Consider the following 10282-nt stretch of genomic DNA (forward strand, 5'->3'; position numbering starts at 1 on the left):
TGGATGGATTTTTAAATTTTGTTAACAATTTTTTGGGAAGAAATCGAAATATGAATGATCCACAAGAGAAGGCTTCAACATCTACTACTGAATTCTTGGAAGATGATTATTGGACGAAGAAACAGAAACATATGATATTTGTTGACATGGAAAAACTTCAAGAGGAAAATATACGACTTAACAATGGCAAAGGAAGAAAGGGTAATCAAATCTTGGAAGATTATAATGTTACTAGAAAGGGAAAGAAGAAAGTGGAAGATTTGATGTTAGTTGATAAGGAAACACTTCAAGAGGAAGAGATACAACTTTACAATGCGAAAAGAAGAAAGGGTAATGACGGTTGTCGAAGTATGTAATATCAGCATGTAATATATATGATAAAAAGAACATGTAAATATATAGAGTACATTTTTTGGTATAAATTGGATATTTTGCTGTCTCTAGAAATTGTTGGTTTCAAATAAAAAATTTCATGTTGAATTTGTTTTGTCTCTATTACTTAGTTTTGATCATTTAGGGTCTGTTTTGTTCATCTTATTTTTTCTTATTTTATTAAAATATCTTATTTGATTTTTTTTTGAAATGAGTGCAGATAAGTTTATAGAATATCTTATTTGATCTTATCTTAATTATCTGATATTATAAGATCTTATATAAGTTAAAATAAGTTGAACAGGACAGACCCTTAATGTAGACTGAAAATATCTCTACGACTATACGAGGTTATCAATCAAAGAATACCAAAATCAATCTAATGGTATGGCTTTCAACAGAGCCGTCTTGACATTTTATGAACCCTAGGCAAAACTAGAGATGAGAGCCCCTTATAAATTAAAAAAAAATACTTAAAATATTTAATATATACTTCCTCTGTTTCTTTTTACTTGCAACAGTTTGACTTTCACGCTTGCCAATGCATATTTTGAATCATCAATAAGTTTAATTACCGATAAATAAAAATTATAAAAAGTATATATTCGGAAAATATACATTCAGACGAATCTAACAAGATCCCGGCCCACATGAATATGTTTTTCCTTAACTATAAATCACCAAACATAAACTAAGTAGAATTAGTAAATAGTGTAAAAGTCAAACTGTTGCAAGTAAAAAGAAACGGAGGAAATAGTAAAAGACAGAGTAATAAATTATACATAAAAAATTAGTATGTCTAATTTGTTTTCAATAACTCTTATTGTAAATTTTGTCGGCACTTGAAAGGATTTTAATTTTTTTTTCTTGTCATACATCGACTTTAAAATTAAAAAATATATGCACACTTTTTCTCGAAAAATACCCCCTACAATCATTATAAATCCTACATACTAGTAGTACAACCAAATCCTTCTCAAACAATCAAAGTACTTGACAAGTTATTTTTTGTTTTCCATTAATTCTCAATCCCCCTCCCCCTATTTTCGGGGTTGTGAGAGGGTTGTCTTTCCATGTGGAGAAATGGTTGCACCACAAAATTTCCATCCTTTCTAGTCTAGATTAAATATTAACCATCTTTAAATTATGTTTTGTCCTCATGATGTAGCACAAGAATCAATACAACACACTTAAAATTAGGGGAAACAAGCTTTCTATTTTTCTCCTCAAAGACTAACTTCAGTGTACAATTTGGGGCACACAATTAGCACCAAAATAAAGCCCACAAAAGCTGTGAACCTGACCTAAACTACCCATAACAAATCATCAACCATAAATGACCACAAGCTTAACGTATACCTTAAATCCCTAAGGAAAGATCACTATACAGAATAAAAGGGAAAATTTCTGCACATATCAGATGGCTAGGAGGGTAATAAAAATCTGTATTTCTGCACCTTTGCTGAACTTTATACCAGAAAAATGATGAATAATGACTATCTTCTGCCTTTAGATTCTGTGGTACGAACAGGTGGAAGTGTTTGTGAGCTACTCCCAAGTGCAGCAGCAGCCGATTCCACATGTGTTAGAAGATACTCATATATCTTCTTTCTCAGCCTATCAATTGTTTCCCCTGAGACACGAGCCTCTTCTTCGTCGTCCTCTTCTTCCTGTTCCTCATCTTTGGATGAACCTCCACCTATCTCGTCCAACCAATCATTGACACTCTTCAGCTGAGTAAGCATACCTGCTATTTGACCATTGTCTGACAATGCAGATGTGTCCACGTCAGCATCTAAAAACCGCTCCACAAATCTCAAGAACCAATTCTGTGATTCGGACTGAAGCTTCTCAGCCAAGTCCACATACTCATCAAGCCCATTTCCTCGATCCCATTCTGGAGGCGGCAGCGTCACTCGTGCCTTCTGGCTACTAGCCAGCACTTCACCAGCTCGGCGTGGGGTCCCAGGAGAAGAAGCCTTAGAGCTAACTGATAAGCGAGGTTTAGATAGGGTCTTAGGAGATGCATTTTTACTCGCATTCTCGAGAATTAGAATGGGTGAATTTCCAGGGTTAAGTTTGTGATTCTGTGATTGCAAGGAAATTGGAAGTGATGTTAATGTTGGTCGATCACTATATACCGAGAATGTTGATAGATCTGTGGCTATGGCTGCATTAACCCAAGAACCTGCCTGTTTTCTCTTCTCTGATATAATCTTTTGTGTTTCTTCTGATAAGGTTTCTTGACTATCTGGGGACGAGCCAACTGCAGTATTTTTAGACAGGGAGTTTACTGTGAGAAGTGCGCTCTTCAAACTAGCATGCAGAGCCAAAAACTGTTCTACTGCCGGTTGTGGGTCATCTTCCTTGGCTGATGAACTTAGCTCGGAGTACTTGCTGCAAGGGGGAAGAAATGAGGAATTAATTTTAACAGGCAAATTTATCAGTATAGAAATACATACCAGAAAGAGGAAAGTTAAATCCAATTAGATAATATCTCCATTAGTAACCTCAAACAACGCCAATTACAACCAAAAAAGTAACTAAGCTTGAACATCATATTGTGTACTGGGTGCAAGTTTTCAAGATGATAAACCACAAATAAAGTGAAAAAAAATGAATCTCCTATAAGCGGCTTAGGATATATGAACTCAACCCCAAAGCAGCAAATTTCTGATCTATTGAGAAATACACCAGCTTGAGCTAATGTACTCCATATATAGCTAACTCTTAGTATGACTGATGTCCTGTATCAAAGGCAGTACAAGCGACCATGGTAAACTTGAAATCATCAAGTCTTCTCTTTGGCATCCTTTACTTTAAAAGATCACAATCATAGGATAGCTAAGAGAGGCATTGGGCTTTAAGTGACAATATGAAGATGCAACCTTTAAAAATTCACATCCGCTGAACTTTGACCGCTCTTAAAACCATGTACCTTTCTTGCATTATATCCTCACCTAGGCTTTTGCCACTATCATCTGTCAGTTCCAAAAGTTGAATGAGCATGAGATATAAAGATAGAAGCCAAACCACAGAACTAATGTATTATGAAAGCTCGAAAATTTCACTTCTAGGCCTCAAGGCCCTCAACCTTCCTTTTCTCCAAATTATGGCAGACAACAACTGAAAGCTCTACTATATTGCTTTGGATTAATATAGCTTGGACACCCAAATGGCAGAAATTAAGGGAGAAGAAGAAGATTTGATTTAAAATCTGAAATTACAGCAAAGTGTAAAGATATTCAAGCTCTCGAGAGGCTTAATTCTCTTCCAAATGAAGTCTTAAAAGCTCACCAAAATTCTCATCAATACTCAATATACCTTTCCCTAGCTTATTTCCAAAGCTATCCATAGCTAATTATAAAGATAATATCTAAACCACCTCTCCCCCTAATATCAGTTCATTGCATTTAGCCTCAGACTTCAGCCATATATATCTTGAAGCAAAGATGTGTTTTTACATACTTTAAACATGAACTCATGACTACGTTCTCAAGGACCTTCTCTAGCAAGATTTCTGATGCCAAGTTAGACAAAAAAGACGACCAAACACGGGGTCTAAAATCATACCAGAACCAGAAAACTCAAACTATAACATAACTCGCATCATATCAATTTTCAAGGGTAGATACCTCAAACAACGAAGTATACTCTCGGCAGCTGAAGCTTCTTGCATTGCCTCTATTGCAGCTATTTGTGCTGAATCTCTGAGCTTCAGAACTTCCTGAAGTAAAAATATCAACAAAATGATTTAACAATTACAATAGTTTGCTATGGATCCATATTAGAGGGAAGGGTAATTTAGATATTATCTACATTAGTTAGCTTGGGGAATAAGCTAAGTAGTGGTGCAAAAGAAATTACTCTATATATAGGGTTAATTAGAGAGAGAAAAGTATGTTGAAAATTGTTAAGAAAATTGGGTGAGCTTTTAAGAGTTTAATTGGGAGAGAATCAAGTTTCTCGAAAGCTTATAATTATCCTTTTTGTTGCTGTAATTTCAGTTTATAAATCAAATTTTCTATTTCTTCCTTAATCTATGCTATTAATGGTGTCCAAGCTATGTTAATTCATAGTTTTCAACTGTATTGAAGGAAATAGAGGTTGAAACTTTAAAAGTAGCCTAACTTAAGTAATAACCCTCACTATGTCCATGGATTTAGTTATTCAATCTAGACTACAATACACGAAAGACCATGCAAAGTCCAAAAAGTCAGCAAATTGAGTGGTATGATCTATGTAGGGAGTTACATTTGATGACCAGTGTCAAAACTATCTTGTTGACTGAAGAGAAAACTTCTTGGGGAAAGTGTCACCTATTAGGGGGACTAGCCGACTAGGTAAACAACTTCACTCATGTTATGGATGTGGGGAGTCGAACTTCTCAGAAAAGTGTACTTTCTATCGTCTTGTCAACCAAATTACCAGACAACTCCAAAATTTTCTTATATTTTTCTACAACTTGTGAGTTGTGATGGTATCAGCACGTATATACTTTAAACTCTCACTATTGATCCTGGCCTTACCCCCTAAAAACACTTCTTATTTTCCATGCCAACCAAACAGCCATTGACACGATAGCGATTCAGGAAAATAGAATAAAATGAAAATAAAATGCTACGTGATGAATTAGATGATATGCTGACAATGATTTTAGAAATCCAGATAATTATATATCTAATACCTTTCCAAGCTTTGTGACAGAGGAGGGAAGAGATGTCCACAGGACACTAGCATCTATCAATCTCCTATTACTGGCGGAGACCTTCACTAAATTGCTCGGAAGTCCATTACTAGCAGTATCCACAGATTTCCTCCCAATAGAATTTCTCGGTTTACTTAATTTATCAAGATCATCTATTGCTACTCCATTAGTAGCCAAAGTTCTTCCAGATATATGATCTTTAGTTTCCACTTTTGATGGTTTTGAGGATTTTTGAGCTTTACTCTCTACTTTAGTTGAAGACCTGTCTTCAGATGGATTTCGCTTAGGCACCTGAACAAAGAGGTGTACTTAAGTTCCACAAACATAAATCAGACTTATAATGCGTTAAGAACAGTCCACAAACAACAATACCATTAGAGCAAATTATAGCACTATGATGAACCTTAGAAAAATGTACTTGATAGAGCCAACACTACAACCATCAGCTTTGGACAAACACTTGTCCAGGATTAGTTCAATTATTGCAGCTTTCGTTGCTCCGGAGTGGTTTATCTTAATTAATCTCTCTACTTATATAAGCATGATCTAAGAAATCAACCATTCTTCCCCACTACAAAAGTCATGGAAAGGGTGGATTATTATAGTCTACTTCCCAACATTTTGAACAATTCCAAAGTATCTCATATTGGTGGGGGGAAATAGAGCACTTACAGAAGTACTACGAGCTGAAGAGGTCACATCAGGTTTGCTGCTGGTCTTTACTTTCAAGTTATCTCTACTCTTTGTCTCCATGCTCCCTTCCCAACTCCTTCTCAAAGCCTTTGGTCCCATATCAATTACCTGAGTCAGTTTCTTGGGTGTAGACACGGATGATAGCCTCTTAGTCACTGGACTCGCTGTACGTGCAGAATTAGCCTTTTCCCCCATTCCTAGTTTAGCAGACACCTTCTCCATTAAACCCATCTTAGGAGTCCCTCTATCACTCTTGATCTTTGCCTGGTGCTTGACCCCATTGGAAAATTTCTCAAATGAAGTGGGAAGTGAATAACAACTAGTAGGAGATGACGGTATAGATTGGGAGCTCGAAGTCTTAACCCTTCCCAATGATTCCTTCTTATCAACAGATATCACAGAGGATTTTGATGATATAGACTTTGATCGAATGATCGGTAGAGCTTTCCTATCTAACAACTCATCTTTTCCAAAATTATTCAACTTAGAGGGAGGAGACTTCTCTTTACCACCAAACAATGACTTCGCTGATGATTTCGATTTTACACTAGCTTTCGATCCCGGACAAGAATTATTTAGGAACCCGAGAGCATGAGTCGCCACAATATCTTCTGGGGTACCAACACAAGGGTGCCTCCCGGGAACCAGCCTCACGCCTCGAAGAATCGGAACTGGGGAGGCGGCTTCAAGCCTCTCAACATGAATGTATTGACCCAATTGAATTTTATCACTACGAATTAGATCATCATGTTCATCAGGAAGAGCAACATATGTAGCATGAGAGGAATCAGAAACCTTTAAATAAAACCCTTGGTTTTGAAACAAATCACCACCAGCAAGTGCAGGAACAATGCTCACAACTTGCAGTAAAGAAGACCTGTGCTCACCAGCAACTTTAACATCTGTATTCATATGCTGTAGAAGCTTCAACAAAATCCCAGGTATTAAAGTAGCCATTGTTGAAACCTTCAATGTGCATTACTCCAACAAAACCCCACAAAACTACCTAAAATTCAAGATTTATGGCATGTACAAAACCTGAGGGTCCAAATGAAACAATCACATTAACACCCAGATTGAGATAATTACATAAATCTTTCAAGCAATAACAACAACAACAATAATAATAATAATTCACAAAGAATGATTCACTTTCCTATTCCATTCATTTCTCTACTAATATGATCCAAAATTTACCCATCATCAACCACAGAAAATGAAAAATAGTCAAAACATGTTAGCTTTCTGACATCTTAGATAGAGACTTGACACAATTGCCAATAAAATTCATGGGAGAAAATCAATGAAAGTAGGAAAAAAGCTCAATAATCCAGACTGATAAAGTGGATCTTGCAAGTCCAAAATTGACAGGAAGGAATCAAACAGAACAAATTGACAATACACCAAAAACACCCATATAATAAAAAATCACAAAAATAACATAACAAAGATCAATCACAGAAAAAACAACCAAAAACCCACTTCAATTCATCAACAATAAAATCACCCAGAAATCAAACTAAAATCTAGAAATAAAAGAAACTTACCAATAAAAAAGCAGAAGAACCCAAATGAAATATGTGACGGTGAAAAAGAGGCTTAAAAGTAAATTAAATGTTGTGAGAGCCCACCAAAGAGAAGAAGAACATGAAAAATACAAAAATACTCAGATTTTTGCTATTAAAAAAGGCAACTTTTTTTTAAAGAGGTAATTAATGAGATTGAGAGTGACATTGTGGCTGAAACTGAAACTTCTGATTCCTGGGTTTTGTTTGGCAGAGAAAAGGATGGGAGAAAAGGGAAAAAAAGAGAGAGACAATGGAAGAACAATGAAAACTTAGAAGTGGGGTTTCAAGTTTCAACAACAACAAAAATGGAGGAGAGAGAAAGAAGAAGTGGGTTGAGTGTGAAATACTTGCTAGTATTACAACTCAGAAAAAGACATAATTTTTTTGAAGATTAGTATAGTTTCAGAAACAATATTTTTGAGAAAATTGTTGTTGCCCCCACAAATTTGATTTCTGAAATTGGGTCCTTTTACACCTGCAAGCCAATGAGGTAGGAGAAGCTTACTGAGTAATGAAAACAGAAGCTTTATGAACACTTCAGAAAATTTTGCAGAATAATGTGTGTATTTATTTTGTTTATTTTTATGAACTAGTGTAGGGTAGGGACTTCTGCAGAGGAATCTGAATTTATTGAATTTATTATAGTACTATCTGTTACTGTAATCAGAATTTTTCATATTGTATGTATGTGACTTGTTATATGGATTAATTACATGGAAATTTTTTTTGAAAAATACAAGGAGTCGAAATCTCTTTCGGGTAAATCTCTTTAGAGTTTAGAGGGGAAGAGGATAAGGGGAGTTAATTTATCCACTGGTTAGGGTTACATGGGTCAATGGGTATGTTCGGCAATAATTTTTGAGATAGTTTTTAGTGTTTGGTGAAGTTGAAGGAGTTAAAAGAGTAGTTCTTGGTGTTTGAATTAGTGTTTGAAAAAAGTTAAAATATTGGCCTTGTTTGGCAATTAGATGTTAATTGTTAATTAATTGTATCAGCTGATAACTATTAGTTGATTTTATTAACTGATTTGACTAACTGATTGTATTAGTTGTTTATATAAAGGGTTCGGTAAGTAGTTTATACCTGATTTCTACATTGTTGTGTAAAATTTTCAATAAGGACATGTGTATGATCGACTCTTGTACCTTTTATAATTTATTGATGTAATTTTTAACAACTTCAGAACATAAATGTAATTGGTCCACTCGTTTTCAAGCCTATACTATCAAAAAACTCCTCCCCTTAACTTTTTCAAAAATAGCTTTTTGGGCTCAATAAGCTAATTAAAATATCTTTTTATCAAACACTTACGTTAGGGGGATTGACTAGTCAAATCCTCTAATATAAGCTCAAATCTCTAATTTTGTCCCAAACCTCTCTTTACAAAACAAGGACAATAGCTTTTGGGGATAGAAATAGCTTTTGGAGTAACTTTTGAAGATTGAATATAGTTTATTTTTGTTATATTTTTAAACTAACATAGTAACAGAGTAACAATACAACTAGTTTTATCGAACACTTTTATCATAAGAGTTATTTGTATAGTCGAATTCTAACAACTAATATATGACCGTTGACAGCTAGTAAACCGCTAATAGCTACTTCAACCGCTAATAACTTCTTTTGCCGAACAGACCCTATAATAGGAGTGAATTTGCGAACAAAAGAATGATTTTATGTTGGGACTTGGGAGTTACAACATTATAGGTAGAAAGACAACAAACTGTCAAACACTTAAGAGTTATAGATAAAAAAAAAAAGAGCAAAGTTAATAGAACTATCGATACTTCTATGTTAAATTGTTAATCATGATTATTTTTTTTTTTTGATCCATATGAGCCACGAAGGCGGTAGAAAGTACAAAGAAGGGGATGGGGGATTCGAACCTGTGACCTATCGTTCACGGTACCTCAATCTTAGCCACTAGGCCAAAACATCCTTGGTTTTAGATAAAAAAATATAACAAGTAGAAAATATATGTAATATTTAAAAAATATAACAAGGAAAAAAACCCAAAGAGGTAAGCAGTGATACTAATTGAATATTGCAAATGGATTTAGGTTATTAGAGCATGTACAATGGTTGGTGTCTCTCCAACTAGCTCTCCACACTCTCTCTCCTATTCTCTCTCTTCAAGCTACTCTCAAGAGCCATGTTTAAAAACACCCAACAACAATAAAACCCTTTAAAGAGCTCTCCATTCAACTTTTCATTATTTTGTGGTCCCCATGTCAATAAATGAACCTCATTTCATATTATGATCAAAGTTATATAATTAAGTTATTCATGTAAATTAAATATAATTACAAATTAATCTTTTTCATAATTTAAGCAAAGTAGAATTTTTAAAAAACAATATAATTATGAGTGCTAATATTTAATTTTCATAAATTTGGCATGGAATGAAGAATTAACCTACAACATGAAAAACTAATTTTTAAATATCCAATATTAGGCTCATTTTATAGATAAAGGAAAATTATACTTGTTGGCATAATAATTATTACCATCTTTTTTATAATTTTTATAGAAAAGATCATTAAATGGTTACATGAAGAAAAAAGAATTGAAGTAATTACAATAAAAAGTGGGTCCCACACATGGAGAGTCATCTCTCCATCAACCCAAATGGTATCTCCCCCAAGAGCCCTTTGGCAAAGTGTCTCCATGGAGAGACACCCAAGACACACCCAAGAGCCCCATTGTTGGGTAAGAGGTGGCTCTCCATTTTCTCTCTCCTTGGAGAGCTAGTTGGAGAGCTAGTTGGAGAGCCCCATTGTACATACTCTTAGGTACCTTCAGTCCTTCACGGCTTCACAATGGGATTCATGTAGATTTTTACCTTTTGTTTTGTTTTTCTGATAGCAACCCTTTGTTTTTTTCTTGTATAATTTGTTTTTTCATAGATCTTGTTGAAATAAACCTTGTTTCTTCTTTTTGG

General features: G+C 34.8%; 1 protein-coding gene across 2 annotated transcripts; it reads right to left on the reverse strand.

Moving 5' to 3' along the window:
- Positions 1 to 1494: 1494 nt before the first annotated feature.
- On the reverse strand, positions 1495 to 7964 carry LOC104888854 (hypothetical protein). 2 transcript variants are annotated; one of them, XM_010673958.4, is made up of 5 exons: positions 7321 to 7964; positions 5753 to 6811; positions 5060 to 5371; positions 4008 to 4099; positions 1495 to 2769 (listed from the first exon to the last, which is right to left on the reverse strand). In XM_010673958.4, the coding sequence occupies exons 2-5, from the start codon at positions 6728 to 6730 to the stop codon at positions 1869 to 1871; spliced, it is 2283 nt and encodes a 760-aa protein (XP_010672260.1). In that variant the 5' UTR covers positions 6731 to 6811; positions 7321 to 7964; the 3' UTR covers positions 1495 to 1868. The 2 variants fall into 2 exon arrangements, with proteins under 2 accessions (XP_010672260.1, XP_057249609.1); XM_057393626.1 differs by lacking the exon at positions 7321 to 7964 and having other exon boundaries at positions 5753 to 7279.
- Positions 7965 to 10282: the final 2318 nt, after the last annotated feature.

Source organism: Beta vulgaris, chromosome 3, assembly GCF_026745355.1.
Source record: "Beta vulgaris subsp. vulgaris cultivar EL10 chromosome 3, EL10.2, whole genome shotgun sequence".
In the NCBI taxonomy this organism is placed as follows: Eukaryota; Viridiplantae; Streptophyta; class Magnoliopsida; order Caryophyllales; family Amaranthaceae; genus Beta; species Beta vulgaris.

Bases quoted from the DNA above. Each gene is read 5' to 3' on its own strand.
- LOC104888854 (XM_010673958.4), bottom strand. From the start codon at position 6,730: ATGGCTACTTTAATACCTGGGATTTTGTTGAAGCTTCTACAGCATATG. The intron at 4,100-5,059 runs GTATTAGATATA...TTTTTACTTCAG, and splicing joins CTGTCACAAAGCTTGGAAAG to GAAGTTCTGAAGCTCAGAGA. The intron at 2,770-4,007 runs GTATCTACCCTT...TCCCCCTTGCAG, and splicing joins AGTATACTTCGTTGTTTGAG to CAAGTACTCCGAGCTAAGTT.